The sequence below is a fragment of the Helicoverpa armigera genome, chromosome 8, assembly GCF_030705265.1.
Source record: "Helicoverpa armigera isolate CAAS_96S chromosome 8, ASM3070526v1, whole genome shotgun sequence".
NCBI classification, from domain to species: Eukaryota; Metazoa; Arthropoda; class Insecta; order Lepidoptera; family Noctuidae; genus Helicoverpa; species Helicoverpa armigera.
In genome coordinates this window covers 643,378-665,102 of record NC_087127.1, presented here as the reverse complement: position 1 = coordinate 665,102, position 21,725 = coordinate 643,378, and the positions used below count along the sequence as shown (strand labels likewise).

The window sequence follows — 21,725 nt, the reverse complement described above, 5'->3', positions numbered from 1 at the left end:
ACGTATTATAACAGATCCTGTGACATGGCTATACCCCTCTGAAGTTAGCTACTAATGTCTGCGCAATACTCAAATTGTATGAACAAAACACTATTGTGCATGTCCGACGTATTGGATGGCTGACTTCAGAGCCGTAGAGATATTTGACAAAGGTTTCAGATAGTGTTCTTTTCATACATTTTGACTATCATAACGTCACTAGTACGTAACTTGAGAGGGGTAAAGCTTTTTGTATTATATTTTTCTGCGTTTTCTTAATTAAAAATAGGTATTTAGAAATTAGATAATTGATATTTTTAAAAGGGACATCCCCGATCCGAGATAAGTTAGTATATCTATAGTATTGCCGTATCATAAACCTAGCTAAAGATTAATTTTATTTAATGCACTTGTATGCATACGGAAATGTATTACATTTATTAGAAAACCATCTAGCTATTACCCACGACCCGCTTTAAGAAGGAACTACTTCCCGCAGCCGGGTAGTAAGTAAAAGTAGCCTGGTGTGTTATTTCCAAGAACACGCTAGGCTACTTTCCTAGTCTATAAACTATATTTTGTGTGCCCAAAACTTATCGATTCGGTATTTTTGGAGTGAAGACGTGACGATGGATAGACAAACAGAGTTTCCGAGGTCTTTTCACATTTATATTATTTTGGATTATCATTCAGAAACAAAAAGAAATCAATCAATGACACTCCGAAATGTTTTTAAAATCATAAAAGAATGTACCGATATATCGATAAAAATAAAACTAATATCAAAATCCAAGGCCCAAAACCTAGTAATTATATAAAAACCGCTGATTATATTTGAAAAATATATTAAAAATCTAGCTTATATGATGTTTGACACGTAATCTGAAATTATTCGGCACACGTTATCATCGTATATCAAATTCGCAATCTCCTGCAACGATAACTAGCCCAGCCCTAGGTTAGTGATGTGACGTCCATTATTTTTGTCGATATAATCGTACTTTGAACTGTGACAGTATTGTGAATATTTATTTTGGATTCTTTTTATCAGGCCTTTTTTTTTTTATCGACGTAAAATCATCAAATGACCCCTCCCGCTGTGGGTTAGCAGCGGTGAGGGAGTGTCAGACTCTTACTGACTAAAATCGTCGTGTTCCGTCATAGGCCTTTTATGTACCAGGGCCGCGGTATCTCTTTCGAACAACCCGCAGCCCCGGCAGGCCTTGGCCCTGCTGGGCCCCGCTGGGGTTGCTGACGTCTCTTTGAGGAGCGCGTGGAACAACGCGCGCCGTCGACACGGGTCTGTCGTCTAGGAAGACAGAGGGACGATGAGCCACCCGAACTCACCGCCCACAGACCCACGCCTACGGTGGCCGGGAGTCATCTCGCGACACCCGGCGCCCATGGTGTCTACCTGGTCCAGCGCGGCGGCCGGGATGAGAGGTGCGGACTCTCTGGCGTTCCGCCTCCTCCTTCTCGAGCATGACCGCTTCGCAGAAGGAGGCGACGGCATCCCATTCCCTCGCCCCGGACCATGGCCTGAACCAGGGCCGGACGCGAGAGGTCGCCGCCGCCAAAGCCTCGACGAGGACCCGGCGGTGCCCTTCCATGCGGGGCACACCTGGACTGTGTGGTCCACCGTGTCCTCGGGGCTGTCCGCACAATGGTGACACCCGGGCGCCTCCTCACGACCGATGCGGTGCAGGTACCTCCCGAAACAACCGTGTCCGGTGAGGACCTGCGTCATGCGGTACGTGAGGGCGCCGTGACTCCTCCCGAGCCACTCCTCAAAGAGGGGACTTACCGCCACGATGGTGGCGTGCCCTGCACTGGGTTGCGATAGTCGCTCCTCCAGGCCACCATGAGATCGCGCCGGGCTCCGCCCGCTGCGCGACAACTTGCCGCGGCAACGGGGTTTCTCCCCGGCGCTGAGCCTCCTCGCGCCAGTCGTACAGGCGCAAGAAGACCCTCGCCTCCAGATCCCACGGTGGCAGTCCAGCGAGTAGGCCAGCTGCTTCGCGGGAGATCGTGCGGTACCCCCGGATTAGCCTAATGGCTATCACCCTTTGGGGCACGTTCAGGTAGTGCACAGCCCGCGGCCGTGCCGAACGTGCCCATACCGGGGCCCCGTAAAGGGCCATGGACCGCATGACCCCCGCGTAGAGTTTACGGCAGGGGCGTTTGGGCCTCCCAGGTTGGGCAGGAGCCGCTTGAATGCAGCACCTGCCTTCTCCAGTTTGGGGCCCAAACGTCGGAAGTGCTCGACGAAGCTCCACCGGCCGTCGAGGACGAGTCCCAGGTACTTCATCGCCCTCTCGACGCCGATGGTAGCCCCCCCCACCATGACTTGGGAGCCTGAAGGTGGCGCGTTCCGAAGCCCATGAAAGCACATGGCCTCGGATTTGTGCAAGGCCACCTCCAGTCCCAGCAGCTGGATCCTCTCGATGACTATCGCAACCCCGCGCGTCATTATGTCGGCCGCCTCCTGGTGCGACCTCCCTTGTGCCAGAACCAGCGTGTCGTCAGCGTAGCAGACCACGCTGACGCCGCTAGGGAGGTCGGCGCGCAGCACCAGTCGTAGCCGATGTTCCACAAGAGCGGCCCCAGTACCGACCCCTGCGGAACACCGCACGACATCTCTCGCCGGTTCCATTCCCCGTTGTGACCAGGGTAAATGATGGACCTATCCGACAGATAGGCCTCGACCACGCGACGAAGGTAGGTCGGCACCCGGTGATACCGGAGTGCCTCCCTGATGCAACTCCAGGGAAGGGTGTTGAAGGCGTTGGCGATGTCAAGAGACACCGCCAAGACGACCCCCCCCCGGGACACAGCATCCCCCGTCGTGAGAGCTCTCACGCGCATGATGGCGTCCACCGTTGAGCGCCCCTTGCGGAAACCGAACTGGTGGTCCGCAAGGTCCGGCCCTATCCCCCCAAGGTGCGCGACGAGGCGGTGTGCGACAACTCGCTCAAAGAGCTTGCCCACCTCGTCGAGCAACACGATAGGCCGGTATGCGGACGGAGAGTCCGCAGGGCGCCCCGGCTTCCGTATGAGGACCAGTTTCCCTGTCTTCCAACGAAGTGGGAACTGGCCCCTCTCCAAACATGCGCTGAGAAGCCCCCTAAGTCGAGGCCCGAGAGCCTCAAGGGCCAGGACCCAGGCCTTGCCAGGCAGGCCATCGGGCCCTGGGGCGGTGTTTTTGGCTTTCAGCCTAGCCACCGCCACTCTCAGGTCCACCCCAGTCACCTCGGGGACATCGTCGTCGTCGGAAGTGTGGTCCGTACTTGACACCGCGGGTTGCAGAGACATGGGCGGGGAGAGTGTTCCCGCGCGAAGGGAACAGAGCGCTCACCACCTCCTCCACCAGCTGAGGCCGGAGACTCTGGGTCAGCGGGGGCCCATGGGCGGAGCTTGCCCCGCACCATTTTGTACAGGCGCCCCACGGGTCCCTATCCAGAGACCCCAGCAGCTCCGCATTGGCCACCTCCTTGGCCTGGACGATGGCCAATGGAGGGCGGTCTTCGCAGCTCTGTAACCCTCGTACAGCTCTGCTTCCCTGGCTTCTGCATCCGGAGGGCGGATGCGCAGCCTGCGGTGTCTGGTGTACAGGTGCCTCGCAGCGACGCACGCCTCTCGAAGGGCGGCGATCTCGCGAGACCACCAGTACACCTGGCGTCGGGCGCGTCCTGGCGGGACTCGGGGCATGGCCACGTCACAAATCTCGGACATGGTCTCCCGGAACCACTCCGCCTCGTCGTTGATGTCGGCGGGCCTGTCCGGTGATGACACCCAGGCCTGCACGACTGAGGCTTCCAGGAGAAGCTCCCGGTCAAGGTGCCTCAGCGCCCAACGTGGACCACTCGGGGTCTGCAGGACCGGCGCGCTAGGGTTCTGGGCGGAGACGTCAAACCGGATGTACCGGTGATCGGAGTAGGTCTCCACCCCCTCCTCCACGCGCCAGTCAAAGACACGCGGTAGCAGAGCGGGCTGGCGAACGAGATATCCACCACTGACTCGCCCGCATCCGTACACACGTGGGGACAGAACCCCGATTGAGGACGACCAGGCCTGCTTCCAGCGCCCAGTCCTCCACCATCCTACCCCGTGCATCTGTGTGTCGGGAACCCCAGGCCAAGTTCTTGGCGTTGAAGTCCCCTAACACTAGCACAGGGAGGGAATAACTTCCGACGACGACGGACAACTCCAGGAGGGAGTTGTGGAACTCGGCGAGAGTCCGGCTCGGGGAGAAGTACACCCCCACGACGACTATCTCCCCGAACCGTGCTGCGACGCAACCCCTTCCACTCTTCACCCCTTCGAGGGAAGGAGTACCAGCGGCGGCCGACGATATGATGGTCACTGAGCCGCTAAGGTCCTTAACCCAGTCATCCCTGGGAAGGACAAAGTACGGCTCAGCGACCACGGCGATGTTGATCGACCACTGCGCCATGCTTTGGAGCAACAGATCCTGGGCACGGGCGCAGTGGTTGATGTTCGCCTGGAGGAAGCGTAGTGGAGCCAGGCTAGCACTCCATCACGTCTTCCTCCTCTTGAGGCCCAAGGACGGGCGCTGCGGCAGCAGCAGTGGCGACGGCGACAGCGGCGGCAGCGTTGGGGGCGGCGGCGGCCGCAGGAGCTGCGGTGGTGGCCACTGCGGAGGTGATGGCGGTGGCAACGACGGACGGCCGACCCTTGCCCTTACTCGGCTTGGCGGGTGGGGCACAGGTCTTGCTCCCCGCCCGGTGTTCGGCCGGCTTGCCAGCAGCCGCACATGCAGAGCAGTGCGGCGTGGCGCTGCATTCCACGGCCTTGTGACCGGGCTGACCGCAGCGGAAACAGAGGGCGCTGCGGTCGACCTCCGAGGTGCAACGGACACCCACATGATGCCCGACGTGGCATCGGAAGCACCTCAGCGGTCTGGGGTCAAGCAGCTTAACCTGCGCCGACACCCAGCCGACCAGCAATCTTCGGCCGTCAACAATGTTTTTGGCCGCCGTCACGGGCAGCTCACCGTGATGGTGCACGTGCCCTGAAGTCGGGACGTATGGTGCCCGCCTTGACTTCGTCGGCGGAGCACCCACCCGTCCTAGCGACGGCGGCCACTACCTCCTCCGCAGTAGCTGAGTCGTCCAGGCCCATGATGCGCAGATCCGCGCACTTGTGGGGCCTGGAGACTCGGGCGTCGTCCGCACTTATGGACGCCCTAAGCCTCTCGGCTAGAGCGTCTGCGGCGGGCCCACTGGCCGCTCCTGGGACCTCCAGCATTCGGGCGCCCGTTGCGGTCACCCTGAGCCGGAGGCCGGAGGCGATACCCAGCTCCTGCAAGTTCACCGCCTCCTTTGCTTGGGCGAGCACGTCGCGGTATGACACGCCCCTTTTGACCGCGTCCGGCTGTAGTGTGACTACTACAGCCGCGGTTTTGGGGGCGCGGAGTTGCGCCGCGGCGGCTCGCTCCCTGCGCCGCCGTTTCTGGGCCTTCTTTTTGGCCGCTTTGGCCGCCCTCCGTTTCTTTTTCTTTTCCCCCACCACCTGCCACTCAGACTCAGTGGCAGAAGAGGTAGGGGCCGCAGACGGTGTCGGCTTTGGAGGGCGTTTCGCCACTGGTGCCGACGACGGAGCCGGTGCTGACGGTGGCACCGGGGGCCTCTGCGCCTGGACCGCCCTTGCGGTCTTGGGCTTTGGCTGAGCGGGCGCCCTCCTGGTCGGTCCGTTCGGCGCCGCGACAGGGGGCTTGCTCGGCGGTCCCCTTCTGGGTGGGGGTGCCGCTGCAACCGCGGCCGCATAGGAGGCCCTTTGGGCCGCTGGGGGCTTCGACGCCGCGAGGGGGGGACGCAGAACCCTGCCCTCCAGGACTGAGAAGCGAGCCTGGAAGGCCGCCATCTCCTGACGGACTAGGGCCAGGATCTGGCTCTCAGCCGGCGCAGTCTGCGCCTGTTGCCTGGCCCCACCGCGCTCCGCCCCCTGCTCGCGCATCTTAGCGAGCTCCGCCCGGAGACTCCTGTTCTCCTCCACAAGAGACTCCAGGGCGGCCGTCAGACGACCCACCTCCTGTTGCAGTTTGGCCAGCTCGCTCACGGGAGCCCGGCCAAAGTTGCTCATCGCTGCGGCGGTGATGGAGGCGGTGGCGGCCTCAATGGCGCCGTCTTTGCTGGCCTTTTTCCGTTTTAGGGCCACCTGCCTGATGGCGGACTCCACCGTCTTCTCAAAGTCCGCCCTCCGCTCCCGGTCGGAGCCGATGGCCGACTCCTCCTCGGAGGAGGAGCTCAGATGAGCCGCTCCTCCGCCACCCCCAGAAGCCCCAGCGGACCCTTCGCTGACGGGCCTCCTGGCGACCTTTTTGGCCGAGGCCCCGCGACCACCAGAGGAGGACCCGGGGTCTTCCCTCCTCCTCTTGAGGAAGGCGTCGACCCGGTGGTCCTTCTTGTTGCGGGGGAGCTTAAAACCCCCCGCATCCCCCTCGCTGGACACGGACTCGGATTCCGAGTCCTCATCCCACTCCTTTTCGTTCTTATTATTACTATGATTTTTTTTAGAAGTTTGTGAATCCATATAGTTCCCACGATCATGAGAGCAATTGTTCGTCCACCCCGGCAGTGGCCTCATACCGGGGCAAGCCTACATACTGTTGGGGGCGGCTGGCCCCAACAGGGGGGAGCGCTAACGACCGTGTCCCCCACGGCCATTCATCCCCTCGCCGCGCTCCCGAAACTTAGGATTGGGTGGTTTTTTATCATGAGGTGTCCTTCCTCTGGGCCGGGCGATTAAGCCAAGCCCTCGGCGGCGGCATTAGGCATGCCTCCGTCTGCTGTCCGGCCAACCCGGCTCAGCAAACCCGCCGAAAGGTTTGCTCTTCGTTGTACGAAGAGCAAACGACCACCGCTTTAGTGCGCCTGCACCTCCGCGGGTATGGCCGCATCCTTGCCATGTCCACTAGCGTGGACTGGTCAGGAGCGGCCCCTCCCTGGGTCCCTCTTTGTCTGGCCTCTCCCCTGAACCTTTCCGGCATGAGTATCTCTACCGGCAGAGCTTCAGGATCATTGAGGCACACAAGCCCCACCACGACGACAACGTGGGGACCCCCTCGGTGGGGTTTTTATCAGGCCTTACATAAGAATTTAATATACTCGTGATAAAATGTTATGTCATCACGATTCTTATCTTACCTACACGAATTTCAATAGCTTTCGTTGCTAAAAGCTGGAACTTTTACTAAACAGTTTACACTTTATTTACGTATAAAATCTTAGGGAATATTTTTATAAATCCATTTATCATTGTAAAGAACGTATATTCCCCATACTTACTCACTATCCTCATAAATATACTAAATTAACGAATATATCATTAAATATATTATCAAAATATCGACAAATCGACAGTGTCCCAGCCCTAAACGCGATGCAGTCCTTATCAGAAACCTAACGTTTTTAATACCGTGCATAAATATTTGTGTATTAACATAGGCTAGTTTTTATAACGAACTTTTAGACTTAGATTAAAAAAGTAGTAGAAGTAGACATTTTGAGACTTAAAAAAAATAAGCCAATAAAAAAACACGTGACACCCTAGGGTGCGCAAACGCAGTTGTCCTAATCGTCCACCGTGATTGGTGATTAGCCGTATCAAATAGACGAAATATTCTGTTGTAATATTTGAAAAGATAAGAAAATCACCTATCACCGATTTCGATACTAGTCATGTAACACCTGCATTAAAATTCGACAGCTAATAAAAATGGTGGATGAATAAAAAAGAGTAAATATAGTCTCATATGTCATCATCAGCCTTTTTAACGTCCCACTGCTGGGCACAGGCCTCCTCTCACACGGAGAAGGATTGAGCGTTAATCACCATGCTTGCTCAATGCGGGTTGGTGATTTCAGACTTTATAGTCCAGGTTTCCTCGAGATGTTTTCCTCCACCTTTAATCAGTATGATGTCCAAGATGTATTTTAATAAGGACGTATAAAGTTAGAGATGTAGCATTAGTACTTGCTTGAATTGGAATCGAACTCATACCTACTTGAGAGGTAGTTCTTTTACCAACTAGACCTCGACTTGCTTCATTTAGATAGTTATGTTTTATATTGCATTTAGAAACAGTTGTTTCAGTATGTCCACTCCATTAGAAGAATGTAAGATAAGATAAACAAGACAAATATGCAATCGTAATCTTATTTGATATTTTTATTACCTTTTGGTACAAATCTAGTGCGTTGTGGTGAGTCCTAACGTCCTGGGTGAGCGATCTCGATGCGAATCCGAAGCTACGATTTTCCATGAAATGGCCAATGTGACGTACCGCGGTATGGCGTGGCTTCGGATCGCATCGCGTTCGCGTTTAGCTCACACAGGACCCTTAGACTATTACATACATATACATTTTCTGTGTAATCATTTACACGTATAGCGCCAATTAACTTTGCATTTCTTAAGTTAGCCGTTCGACGCCTCATGTTTGCGTATGTTTGGGCAAATAAATGAACGGATTATGGTAAAACTTGGCAGTGATGATAGAAGCTTATACAGAAAAATACTGTACTTATAGACTACTTTTAATTGCGATGATTTACATAGATGCGGGAAGTAGTTCCTTAAAGAAACAAGAAACCGCTGGCAAGGTAAAATAAGTATAAGCTCGCGTAGGTAAAATAAGTATATCATACATGGTGGAATTGAAATCCTCCTTTTTGGGAAGTCGGTATAAAATCTAATTTTACCGCGTACATGGTCAACGACACACAGTCTTGGTTTCTTTGTATTTTATCGTGGAAATAATAAATGCTGTAATATTTTTATAATAGTACTATTATTATATAAAGCAGAGATAAGAGGTTCACTCTTCCTTATGCTGTTTTCTAAGAGGTTTTTGACCTTAGGGTCGGGAGGACTATGCTCGCATAAAAATAGGGATGTGATACAATACTGGTCATATTACATTATGTTTTTGAGTAGAAGTGTGTAGTTCTTTGTTCTTTTGTTCCTTTTTTAATTAGTAAAAAATATCTGGGTTTATTTTTTAAAGATCCCATAGTATTTTCTATGTAAGTACCTATACGTTACAAAAAAGTTTCGTTCAAAACTCGCCATACCTCCGTGGTCTTAAATTGCCAAAAAAATAAGGATGATAAAAAAAGATTATTATCAATTTAAAAACACAGCTTCAAATAAGCACTAAAGATGCCTAAAATATAAGACGCACTATTAAGCAAAACCGATATAAAGAACTAGTATATACCTCCTAATGTTTATCTGTTGACCCCGAACTAAGAAGTATGAAAAAAACATTATACCAATGAATAAGTCTTTGTTTTAATAGATAAAGACGCAGTATGTTCTGTATATAAGATTATTTATTATATATAGGTATTTGACATTATATTCGCTATAGATATTTAGTTAATTTAGTGTTTGATTTGAGTCATTATCGCAATATTACTTAGGCTAAGTATATTCTCTTTCGTATAAGTTGATATAGGTCCGAAGAGCCAACTGTGTTTTCTTTCTTTAGTGTCTTAAAATGGCAACATGGCATTCAGATTACTTGAAAGGTCCATAAAACGGATTTTTATACGACTTTAGCTAAGACTTTAGACAAGAAATTTTGTTAAGTCGTGTTAGTTACACTGCTTATAACTCAAGAATGGCTCAATCGGTTAAGCTGAAATTAGAGGGAAGGTAGCTTAGGCCCGAGAGGAAGACATAAGATAGTTTTTGTCATCATCCAGCTACGGGGAGCAGTTATCTCGGGACGCGGGTGAAACCGCAATAAAACTACTAGTATTTTATAAAAAGGCGTCTTTACGGCAAAGAACGTTAACACGTCATCGGTTTCTCGGGACAGAGGGAAAGGAAAAACATCGCAGATACTAGACGGTTAAAATGACTAATGTATACTGCGTCATCAAAACCTTTGTACCAGTCATTTTTCTAGACTTAGCTATAGGTACCTAGGACGTGATTCTGATTTCTTGGAGTCAACTATACCTACTTCCGAAAATTGATACTTAAGATTTTTTTCTAGGAACTAGAATTATTTGATTTAAGAGTTTCTTTTTAATGTAGACTTCTTATATTCTTTTGTTAGATACGTTTTTAGAAACCAATCGCAGATCACGTTCTTCTTGGAAATTGAATGCGAATAAGCTCAATTTTAGATAATTTTGCTAATGTGATGAATCTTAAATTATATTATACGAGTATTACAGAGAATATAAAATAGTTTAAGCTACCCTTTCGTATATAATGACGGATAAACACACAAGGAGAGCAATTAACCCTCACTAATCCGGACGAAAACCCCGTGAAGGATAAGTCATGCTATTAAAACAAACAGCGACCCTAAAATACCTAAACAATAAGGTTTTACGGGCACAAACGTACATAACTCCACATCACTTCCGTACATAATCCTTACATATGAGAATTTTCAACCAATCGCGTGGAAGGTCAAAGTTGAAACGACCAATCGGGCGGCGTCACTCGGTATTCAAACTATGTAGGCTTGTAGCGAAAGTGAAAGTAGTCCAATCACGCGTGTGTTGGCTATGTGTGGGTGTGTGTACGTGTGTATATGTGTTGGTTATGAATGAAGGCTGTTTTAGTTAGTATGTTATATTCGAGGCTCGCGATTTATCCGCAATATGTACAGGAAATGTGGGTTAACTTGTTGGGAACTGGCGAGCTGATATTGTCTTGTGGACTGGCTTGAAGGCTTCACATTCTGGTATAGGCAGAGCTCTTTACTATCACTAATGTGGAGACAATTTAAAGGATCACACTAAAAACAAAATCGACGATAAGTATCTAAGATACAAATAAGTATTACCTTTCTTAAGATATTGGTCTCAAAGTTCCAATTACCAAAATGCCTAAAAACTACCAAACCTTCAGATATTGGTCTCAAAGTTTCAATTACCAAAATCGAATACCTAAAAATCGCCAAACCTAAGAAAGTAATTACCCCAAGTGGCGACTTACAACTTTTATCAAAAATAGACTAGAACAACACATCAGCCAATTGCCATCCACTGCTGATCATAGGCCTCACCCAATAAGGCCAACTACCCTGATAACAATATATACTACTTATACTTAACTAAATAATTATAAAAGTAGTTATTTTTTCACGGGATGGTCACTCGAAGATCAGTGATAAGGAAGGTCACATATTTTAACTAAAATATATATTCTTTGTTTCAGGTTTACACAAACAAGCTAAGAGGAATTCTATTATATTTAAGGTTAGTACTGAAATTTATCTTATATCACAAAGGTAGCCATCTTATATGCTAAGCCCCACAAAACCGTTGTAATAGTTTTACTTTTATTTCACACTAGCCGCTTTCCCGTGGTTTCACCCGCGTCCCGTGATAACTGCCGCCCGTACCAGGATAAAATGTAGCCTATGTTACTCGGGAAGAGTGTAGCTTTCCAACAGTGAAAGATTTTTTCGAATCAGTTAAGTAGTTGGGGTCTTTAAGGAACAAACAAATAATGCGTGGATTTTTTATTTATTTAAATGATGAACTGGACACTTTAATACATTACTCCCAGAAGTTCCTTTTGCTTTGAAATAGAAATAGTCCAGAAAAAACCCTTGGAGCATAATTTCAATCGATATTCCTTGAGATGCAAAAGCAAATTGCATTTGCACTCAAACACATAGATAATACAATAATAATTATACCTAATCCTGTTGTAGCATAATCTTTTTTAACCTGATCACTTTGATAAGATATGAATAGGAACTAATGTATCTATTTTGGTCCTTTCTCATCGTCCAAGGTTCAATCCTGACTTGACTAATGTTGATTTGCAAGTACTCGTCTATCTATTGTCACCCATCCATATTTTAATTAATCTATTCAATGGAAATTAAATTAAATTTATTTGGATATTTACATTAATTTACAAAAGTTAAATTGCATCAAAAGATTGCTCCTCCTCGCTGTCACTGGGTAATGTACCCAAAAGGCTGGCAGCATTGCCACGTTGGATGGCATGCTCAACCTCTGTGCGAAATAAAAGCCAGCCTTTGGGTCCCGGGAAGTGTCAACCAGGCGCTGGCAAATATCCTTGTGAAGGACCCCTCGGCCCAAGAATTTCAATCCTAAACGGCTCAAACATGTAATTGTCTATAGACTATAGAACCTTATAAGGTTACTATATTTGCGCCGCTATTATCTATTCAATGTCGTCTTGATTTATAATGACTTAGCTAAGCCTTCCTATAGTTCTGCTAAAATCTATTCTATTGTAGATAGAATAGATTTTAGCAGGTCAACCTATCCGAATCTGTTTTTCACCAATCGAACATTAACCTTCTCCTATTGTGATAAGGTTGAAAATGTATTGAAGTTTGAAAGGTTGAGGTAGGTTGATGTGCCAACTACACACTACTGCTTAAGCCCCACCCGTTTCTAAAGATAACCATAATGTTTGAAAAGATAAAGCAATGCCTACTAAAATAACATAACATTTGACTACATAAACTGCATTAACACATGAAAAAATAGGTACAAAAAGAACCTTTCAGTACCCCCAAAACTGAACAAAACAAGATTATTATTAAATTCAAATGTTAATACAGTACCTATTAATTAAGATATTGTTAATTAAAGCTATTGCAGATAAATACAGGTCATTTGATAGCCTGCCACTAAGCTAGATAGGCTAAAAGTTTAGACTTTTTGCTCGAGATAAAGACTGAATGGTATCTTTTTTATTTGGTATGCGTTCACCGATCACCTTAACGCATATTTCTTATCAGTTTATTTTCATGTTTTATTTATTCATTGGTCAGTTTTGCTTGGGGTATTTCAGTGGTACTTTTAGGCATTGGTTTTCAGGAAAACTGGGATAATATCGCAGTATTATCATCTTACATGTATGACAATGGTTTTATTTGCGAAAAATCACAATGATGCCTAAGTTGTAGCAAAATATGACTCTTATAATTCCTTATACCTACTTAAACTTTTTAATAAACGAATATTTTACGATTAGTTCTCCTCCAATGATCGTATTAAAACATACATACAGGCAACTAAAAATTGTTTAAAGAAAATGTTTCGTCTAAAAAAACAAATGTTTCGAATGATGATCTGAAATTGAACAGATGTTACCAACTCATATTGATAATTATTATTTAAACAACAGGCTATTAGATTCGCTACTATTTGTGAAGACCTTGAGAAAAAGTAAATTTTATTCATATTTGTTTTAGAACATAGGACTGTGTCTTTAATTACAACAGATATGCTATTATTCTGTTAATTTTATGCTCCATTTCAATTCCGTAATTATTCACTTTTTTTCACATCGATTAAAGTTTACGTAAAATGGCTTGTATTTTTATCAAGTGCAATATAACTTAATACAATCATTGGAGAAGAACTTACCGTAAAAAATTGTTTAGTAAAATGTTTAATTCTTTAAAAAATCTACAGAGAAGAAGAGTATGTAGAATTACTTGAACACAAGTAAAAACTTACAATAAACCATGTAGGTACCTAAATTGTACAATTATCAGTTTCTAAGTATAAACTATAGATATAAAAAAGCTGCTGAAATCGTTGGCTGTTATTATTTTACAACGCTAGTAGGTACGGCCTGAAGCCTAAACTACATGATAAGATACGTCGCCTAGGTCTCTGATAAAACACTAAATTTGCTAAAAAAAATACATTGATAACACTTGACTATCGTGCCGTTATGCCAATGTACACAATTTTTGTCTAATACACTTATTTTGTGGCATAGTTTTAAGTTAAAATCAGTAACACGACTTTTTATATCGAAGTTGAAATATTTTGTAACTTTATTGATGGTTATAATTATGTTAATTTGAATTAAACTATGTACAGTTTAAATTACGTAATTTACTTATAATCGGTATTATATTTTTTTCCTTTTACCTGTTTTTTTTCTCAGTTTTAACGGGTAAAATAACTTATGCTTGTACTTCTAAGACTCGGTTGCATTGATACTTAAACTTTCGCTATAATAACTTTACAAAAAAAATTACTTAATTTTTTGTTTTAGAAGTTGTTAGCCTTAATTTTTAACCGATATTCTAATCCATAGAGCCGTTTGTAATACATCATAGGACCCTTAACCTTTTATATAAATAGCTCACATAATGGGCCCTAAGTGAGCCATTCACACTAGGGCACAAAAGGGCACAAATGGGCACAAAGTACCAATAGTGTCAGAAACCACTACATAACATATTTCACTGAAAGACCTCCATATGAAACGGACCCTATAGTATGGTCTAAGTCAAAAACTTTTGAAGTAATAAAAAAAACATTTTCATCATTAATTTAACGATATAAGGGTTAAAAAAATAGGTACTTTGATAGGTATTAATGTATTTTTTCTAGAATTGCAGTTATAAGAAAATCTTTGATAACAAAATATCTTAAATACATGAATGAGTTGATAATTATAATCTACTTATATCTTTTGATCTGAGATTATCAAAAACAATTTACTGTTACTTAGCAATTCAAACTAACTGATTCACGTGTTAGGTAAAGATTTTATTGTCATTACTATCTTAAGTATCTTCCTGCCTTTATACCTAACAATTTTAATACAGTCGATGCCTTTCTTATTTTGTACCTACTTGCCTTTTTGACGCCAATATTATAAAAAAGAAAGATTCGATTGGTTGTTTGTTTGACATGAATAGGTTCGAAAACTTAACCGATTTGAAAAATCTTTCATTATTGGGAAGCTAAATATACCTCAGTGAATAGATTTTATACTTTATTTTGCCCGGTTACGGGCACTCAGTGTACATAGGCGATATTTTATCCGGGTACGGGCAGTAGTCCTCAGGCAAGCGGGTGAAACGGCTAATTTTTTATACAATCCATCCATCATTTCTACAGTTATCCATATCTATCCGCGTTGATGCTCGAAACTTCGAACGGCGATTTAGTTGCAGTAAGCTTAATCGCCATGCGACCTCCTAAAACTTGGACCCCACACCAAAACCGTTTGTGTTTCAATACAGGCGTTTTGTCTCATTCAAAAATCCCCATTTATCTTTGTGACATATTCAAAATAGTTATATTTTGTTTAAACATTTTATTTCACACATACTAGGTATCTACATTATGTATTAAAGTATGAAAGAAACTAGTAGTTCTGTTAGCATAGCCGCCATTTTGTTCTCGAATTTAAATGGTGTCCTCTGATTGGTCAAAACTTTGTTCTTATATAATTTATTATAATATCGATCGCGGATGTAGAATTACAAATAATTCTGCATTTTAGCTGCTTAATTATTATAAAAGGTTTTGTTTTTCCTTTTTCCCGGCGTTTATCGCGTCTAATTTTGTTAATTTTATATCCTAGTTTGCACTTTACTTTGGCAAATTATATTCTTTTGAAATGCATTAGTTTTTTAATAGACAATTTGTATTTGAGGCTGATTCGTTTCGTCTAAATCATTTTAATAGTAATTATTTTATATTTATTAACATATCTAGTAAATCGAGAAGTCTAATTATATTTCATTTAATTATTTCCAAGTACATACTAATTTTTATAACCATTACTTTTATTTAATATCCTAGTCAAAATTAATGTTAACCCTCCTTACATACAAAACTGTTACCAAAAAGTCTAGCTACACAAAATCGGGTCAATTTTCAAAAGGTTAGACACCACAAGCTAGAGTAATGAAGGCAATTGCATTGTTTTCAGTGTCAATGCATGCCAACAGGTAACTCGATTACCTATCATTGTGAGCTAATATGAAAACCTCTGTCTTTCTTATTGTCTAACATTTGTTTTCAAACTTACGTGTCATGCCAACTTAGTTATGCGCACCGAACAGGCAAATATAGCTCTTATGAGGTGCCACTTTAGGGTGTAAGTACAGTTGTGTGGTAACCGCATAACGTGGTTGTCGTGAATGTAAGAAATGCACTAGTGAGAACTAGGGAGCGGTTCAAGTCAAGGTTTGGTCAGTTCAGGTTAAGTTGAGAGAAAAGTATGTAAAATTGAGTTTTAAGTAACGCAAGAATATATTTAGGTGTATTTTAATATCTGAGGACAACGTACTTCCTAACTCATATGAAGTTAATATGTAGGTATTTATCATAACTTATGTCACTGTTACACTTTAATTTTCATTTTTATCCGGGTGCGGTAGACCCCTCGTATCGCGGAAGAAACTGCAATAAATAGCTGTTTTTTGACCCAGTCCACTTAAACTTAAAAAACATTTACAACTTAAAAAAAATAACTAGAACAATCTATATTTCCTATTTTTATAACTGACCCAATCTTTCAGCTAATCCTGTTTATTCGAAAAAATTTGTCAAAACACATTTTTATCTGCATGCACACGGCTCGTGCACTGTTCAGATAATGCAACTAATACGGCCACTAATCATAGTTTTTCTAACCCGTTATCAGCAGATAAGCAATATATAATTCAATATGGTGACGTTAGATTATATGCACGATATTGCAGAACTTATATAACTGCTTTTTTGTTGAAATTCGGAGCTATGGTCTTGTGGTTTGGGGGGTAAAATATTTTTTATGATAAATTTATGGTAATTTGTTGACGATATTTTCTTAGGTTGTTTGCGTTTTTCTTGCTATTTGAGTTATAGTTAAAATCAAGGTTTTCATCCATTTTAATTTCAAGATATGCTGATGTTTTTCATTTACAATTACTCATTATATTAAGATCGTCATAAAACATGTACATAGTTAGTAAAAAAAAGTTGGGTATAAGCTAACTTTCTTACGACACATCTAAAACGACCGGCTTTTCACGCCTTTACGTATCTATAGACAGTTTACGTTCAAATAGGATGTTAGAAAATAGGTCACGAAAAAAAAGAGTTTCATAGTTGGAGGTTATGATCAAAGCAAGCTTGGCAGAGACAAGAAATAAAAAGTTTACATGCTTCAGCTTCGTTGAACCAGCAAATAGTCCATGTATGCATTTATTTAGTTTTTATCGTCTTAGGAAAGTGAATATTTATTTCATTTACTTGACATGGTATTGTTTGAAGATAGCAAGAATTTATTTAAAGTTTTGAACATAATTGTCAAAAAGAAATTCTCATAATATGCCATACTCATTTGCAATACAATTTTATTCCGTATTTACATAGCTAATTATTATTAAGCCATAATTTTTCACAATTGTTTAAACAATAATATTTCAGGTTATGGCGCACAAAACTCGCTTAAACTTTTCCGTAAATTACAAAAACACAATTGAAAGAAAATCGTAAACAAAAAATAATAGATTTTTTGAAAAGTCCAAACAAACAATTGCGATTACGAATGCCATTATTTCAGAATAAAAAAAAAAAAAAATTTGTAAAAAAACAGTATTTTCTGAGAACTAAGAAAACAATAAATAAGCCACGTAAATCCTGTTCTCATTACATTCCCGATTCATGGAAAAACGAAATAATATGAAGCCACATAAAATGGAACTTCTCTAATTTTTTTGGTCCGACCAAAAACTTTGGAAGTTTAAAACTTGCGGCAAAGTCAAGAAGCCCTAATAATTATGTGAAAAAAATTATAAAAAAAAGCAACATCCGAACGTGAAACTTTTGTTCTAACGTAAAAAGAGGTCGGACAATAGACGAATCGAAACCTTTTTTGTTATTTAACCTAACTTTGCAAATGATGTTCTTTATTTTTTTTTAGACAACTCTTTGAATTTAGAACACAATACCTTTATTACTGGGAAATTGTTGTGTTAGGTATATTGTAATGTTAACAAATTGAAAATATTTCTTAATTTATCAACTTACTGGCCGTTTTCCCGTAATTTTGCTCTTAGATATTATTAATATACCTGAAAATATAAATTTTGTCGAAGTTGGAAGAAAGAAAATCGAAGAAGAAAGTACAATATATGCAATTACTTTCTATTCATAGACCATTAAATAGATAAAGTTATTTTAATGGATATGTACAGCTATTTATGTACATTTGAGTCTAAATCTGAGCTTCTGAAAAACCCAAGATAAAGTTGCAGTAGGTAATTCCCAAGTAATCATGAAATAAATTCCTCTACGATTAAAAAATAACTGACATAATGTATTTTCAACTGATTTTTGCTTTCCCAACTATGTCGGGGTAGGCTTCCAATCTAACCGAAAACAGTTGAGTACCAGTGTTTTACGAGGAGCGACTGCCCTATCTGATCTCCTCAACCCAATACCCCTAGTTAACACTAAGATTTTTCCGTTGAGCATATTTTTCAATTTCACTAGTTACTTTTTAACTGGAACACATAACTCTTATTTTATCTCCGCAATAGGGTAATTGCAAATATAGGGCAAAAGTAAAACAATAACATATAATTGACACTAAGTTATTGAGACGTAGGTTTTTATCACATCGACCCATTTTTTGTAATCTTTACTTTGTTATTTATAAGTTTTCTTATAGTTTTATTATATGGTTCTGTGATAGCATAGATTTTTCAAGGCTTCGAGCCATATTTCTGATTTATTGCAACGTTATGTTGTAAGCAAACTGGTCTTTCCAACTATCATTTCTTTTTGGTGAAATAAATGAATATAAGTAATTATATGCTTTCATGTAAAAATTGTAACTGTCTTAACTAAACTAAAAGGAAGCTTAAACGCGTGTTATATTGTCCCTTTCCATAAAAACAATGTACTACCTAGTAAAAAAAGGAGAAAGAATACTTTTTTAGAACGAAGGAAAAAAAACAGAAAATGCAATATTTTCCAAAGGTATGAAGCAAAAGTAACAATATCTGTTTCTTGTTTTCTTTTTTATAAACACAAAAAAATAAAAGAAATAAGGTCTGCCTTTGACCTTATGCTCAGAATTACCTAAACTAAGCGTAACTTTCTACATTTCAAAGTTCCTTCCAGTAACCTGCCCTCACGTTGCAGATCACAACACACATGACTCCATAGTCTTCAAGATGGTGGACACACAACACTTCTGCCTCCGGTGGAACAACTACCAGAGCAGCATCACCAGCGCCTTCGAGAACCTCCGAGATGATGAGGACTTTGTCGATGTGACCCTCGCCTGTGATGGCAAGAGCTTGAAGGCCCATAGAGTGGTCTTGTCGGCTTGCAGCCCGTATTTTAGGGAGCTGTTAAAGGTGAGGATTTTTTGAAAAATATTTTTGGTTGTTTAGGTTTTTTTTCAGGGCAGGTAAAATGTAAAAGGTTGTGTAAAAATTTAGTAGATAGGTACACAAAGATTTTTTTATGTCATGGTTGGTTAGTTACAATGGTAAGGTTCAATTTCTGCTGTGTGACAAATGTAAGGTACACAACTTCAACTTCAACTTCTACTATATCTATAATATAAAAATGAATCGCAAAATGTGTTGGTAAGCGCATAACTCAACAACGCCTGGACCAATTTGGCTAATTCTTTTTTTGTTGTGTTTGTTATTGTCAGGAGAATGTTCTTATGAAAAAAAAATTGGGTAAAGTAGAGAAGTTAGTTGACGGGAGCGAAGCCGCGGGCAAAAGCTAGTAGGTAATAAAATAACCCCAGAGACCATTTTGCAATTTTTAAAAATTCACATGGGACACTACTTAAACAAAAGAAATCTTAAGTCAATTTTGTTCAAAATCACTCAATATAACTGTTTTTTGCAAATAGCAAATTACTTAGTATAAAAAAATATGAATTTAAGAAACACGGCATGGTTGTATTCTACAGTCCACTTTCGCGCAATTGATATTAAAACAATGAGGGTTTTTGAAATTTTTTCTGCCACCGGGTGGCGCCACGTATGCGTCTGGTCCAAACAGCTGTCAAATAGTATGGAATTGTAGGTGCCGAACTTATTGTTTATTGAAATTCTGTTATATTGGAAGTGTTATTGATTTTATTATGGACTACGGTCAGAATAAGGTTTCCGAACTAAAAATTGAGCTAAGAGAGAAGGTGCAAAAGTCACTGGTACTAAGGAAAAGCTTGTTGAAAAATTTGTTAACACAATATGATTTAGTTTTTTTTATTTACTCAACCGCAATAGTAAAACAATAATGCAGTGCTTTAATTATAAAATAAAAAAAAACACTAAAATCGTTCACTATTCATAGTAAAGATAAGCACTTTGACAGTTATTGGACCTGACGACTCGGTGCTGCCACCTCGTGGATTGCCATTTTAGAAAACCCTCATTGTAAACATCGTAATGTCGATTGGTTCTCCTTCATTGGTAACCTTGATCAAGATGAATCATTGCTAGTCACAAATATGTTCCATATAGACGCCAATAGATGGCGCACTATATAAATGATTTTTCTTAATAAAAATAAATTAAATTATCATGAATAAAAAACCTTTATACTGAAAATTAATCGCTGAAAATTTAATATTTTTACAAGTCGTTTCATTAAAAATAATCTTTTTTTATTTAAACCGAAATACAAAAAAAGAGCCTCGAAATACCAAGTTTGACAAAATTTTTGCAAAAAGACGAAAAGAAAGGTTTGTCAGGTGTGGGGTTCGAACCCACGCTCCCTCTCGGGAACCAGAGCTTAAATCTGGCGCCTTAGACCACTCGGCCAACCTGACTTGTTACGCCGTGTCGAAATTACCGATTGATTTCTAGAGCTAACTTAAATAACATGTACAAGTTAACTTTGTGATAATAATCCTTCGGTTGATTTATTAACTACATGCAAAATATTTTAATATAAATCCATTCATCTGAAACTATCAGTTAGCAATTCGATGACTTGCAGTTATTGCGATAAATGGTTTTTTTCACCTTCATGAGACCCTTATGGGCTGTCAATTGTAATAATTTAAATAACATGATATATTTCCATAAAAGTTAAAAGAAAACACGGAAAGTAAGACACAGTTATTTTAAACATAAAATGCTAATAAAATTGATATGCAAAAAAGTACAAATCCACCCAGTTATTTGTTTTAAAAACATTTAACTGAATAAAACATGTTTAAGAATTTTAATTCCAATATTAAACCATATTTTTAACTGAATCGAATTGGCATATTATAGCATACATACAACAATTAACTACTAATCAAACAAACGTTTAAAAAGTATTATTTTTAATCAGTTTTCGTCCATAGACTCAAAATCCCTTTCTCCCGCAGTCAACACCATGCAAGCACCCAGTGATCGTGCTCCAAGACGTGGCGTTTACTGATCTTCACGCGTTGGTGGAGTTCATCTACCATGGCGAGGTGAACGTGCATCAGAGGAGCCTGTCTTCGTTCCTCAAGACAGCTGAGGTGCTTCGCGTGTCGGGGCTGACGCATAATGATAATGCTCAGGGGGTAAGTGGCAAAATGTGTAAAGTTAGCCACCTTTTTAATATAGCCATACAAAAAAAAATATTTCCAAAATTTTCTATGTTTACGGATTCAAATTAGGTATAATTTTTGGCAATCCAATTTTTCTAAAACACCTGTATCAATTTCAGTATGAAACTAATTAGTGAATTGAATTTCATAATTTTACTAATTATTTCACTTTACGAGTACAACGGGTATTGCACTTAGGCATGTATAACAACACTTAATAAAATTAGATACCTACTGAAAAATATTACATTTAATTGTGCAATAGAATAAATAATCTTGATCAATCTTTACCCTTTGCTTCCGTGTTAAGGACAATAGATGATAAAAACGAACGTAGTTTCTTCAATTACTAAGCCCTTGTGTATATGTATATTCAACTTAACACATAACAACGCTCAAATTTC

General features: G+C 41.8%; 2 protein-coding genes and 1 non-coding gene across 14 annotated transcripts in view; 1 reads left to right on the top strand and 2 right to left on the bottom strand.

The window, feature by feature from the left end:
- Positions 1-21,725, bottom strand: part of LOC110383678 (protein lin-37 homolog) — a 358,932-nt gene that overhangs the window by 292,398 nt on the left and 44,809 nt on the right. The gene's annotated exons all lie outside the window — the stretch shown is intronic.
- The window catches only part of Br (broad), a 144,029-nt gene that overhangs the window by 105,435 nt on the left and 16,869 nt on the right, over positions 1-21,725 (top strand). For all 11 annotated transcript variants that reach the window (XR_007510697.2, XM_049838145.2, XM_049838137.2 and 8 more), the window contains 3 exons: positions 11,185-11,225; positions 18,909-19,126; positions 21,112-21,294. Coding sequence is in view for 10 of the 11 variants with exons in the window: in XM_049838145.2 (XP_049694102.1) it covers positions 18,941-19,126; positions 21,112-21,294 (369 nt within the window). In the remaining variant the exon portion in view is untranslated. The remainder of the gene's footprint in view (positions 1-11,184; positions 11,226-18,908; positions 19,127-21,111; positions 21,295-21,725) is intronic.
- Trnal-uaa (transfer RNA leucine (anticodon UAA)) lies at positions 20,479-20,562 on the bottom strand. Its single transcript has one exon. It is a non-coding gene; the product is annotated as a tRNA-Leu (tRNA).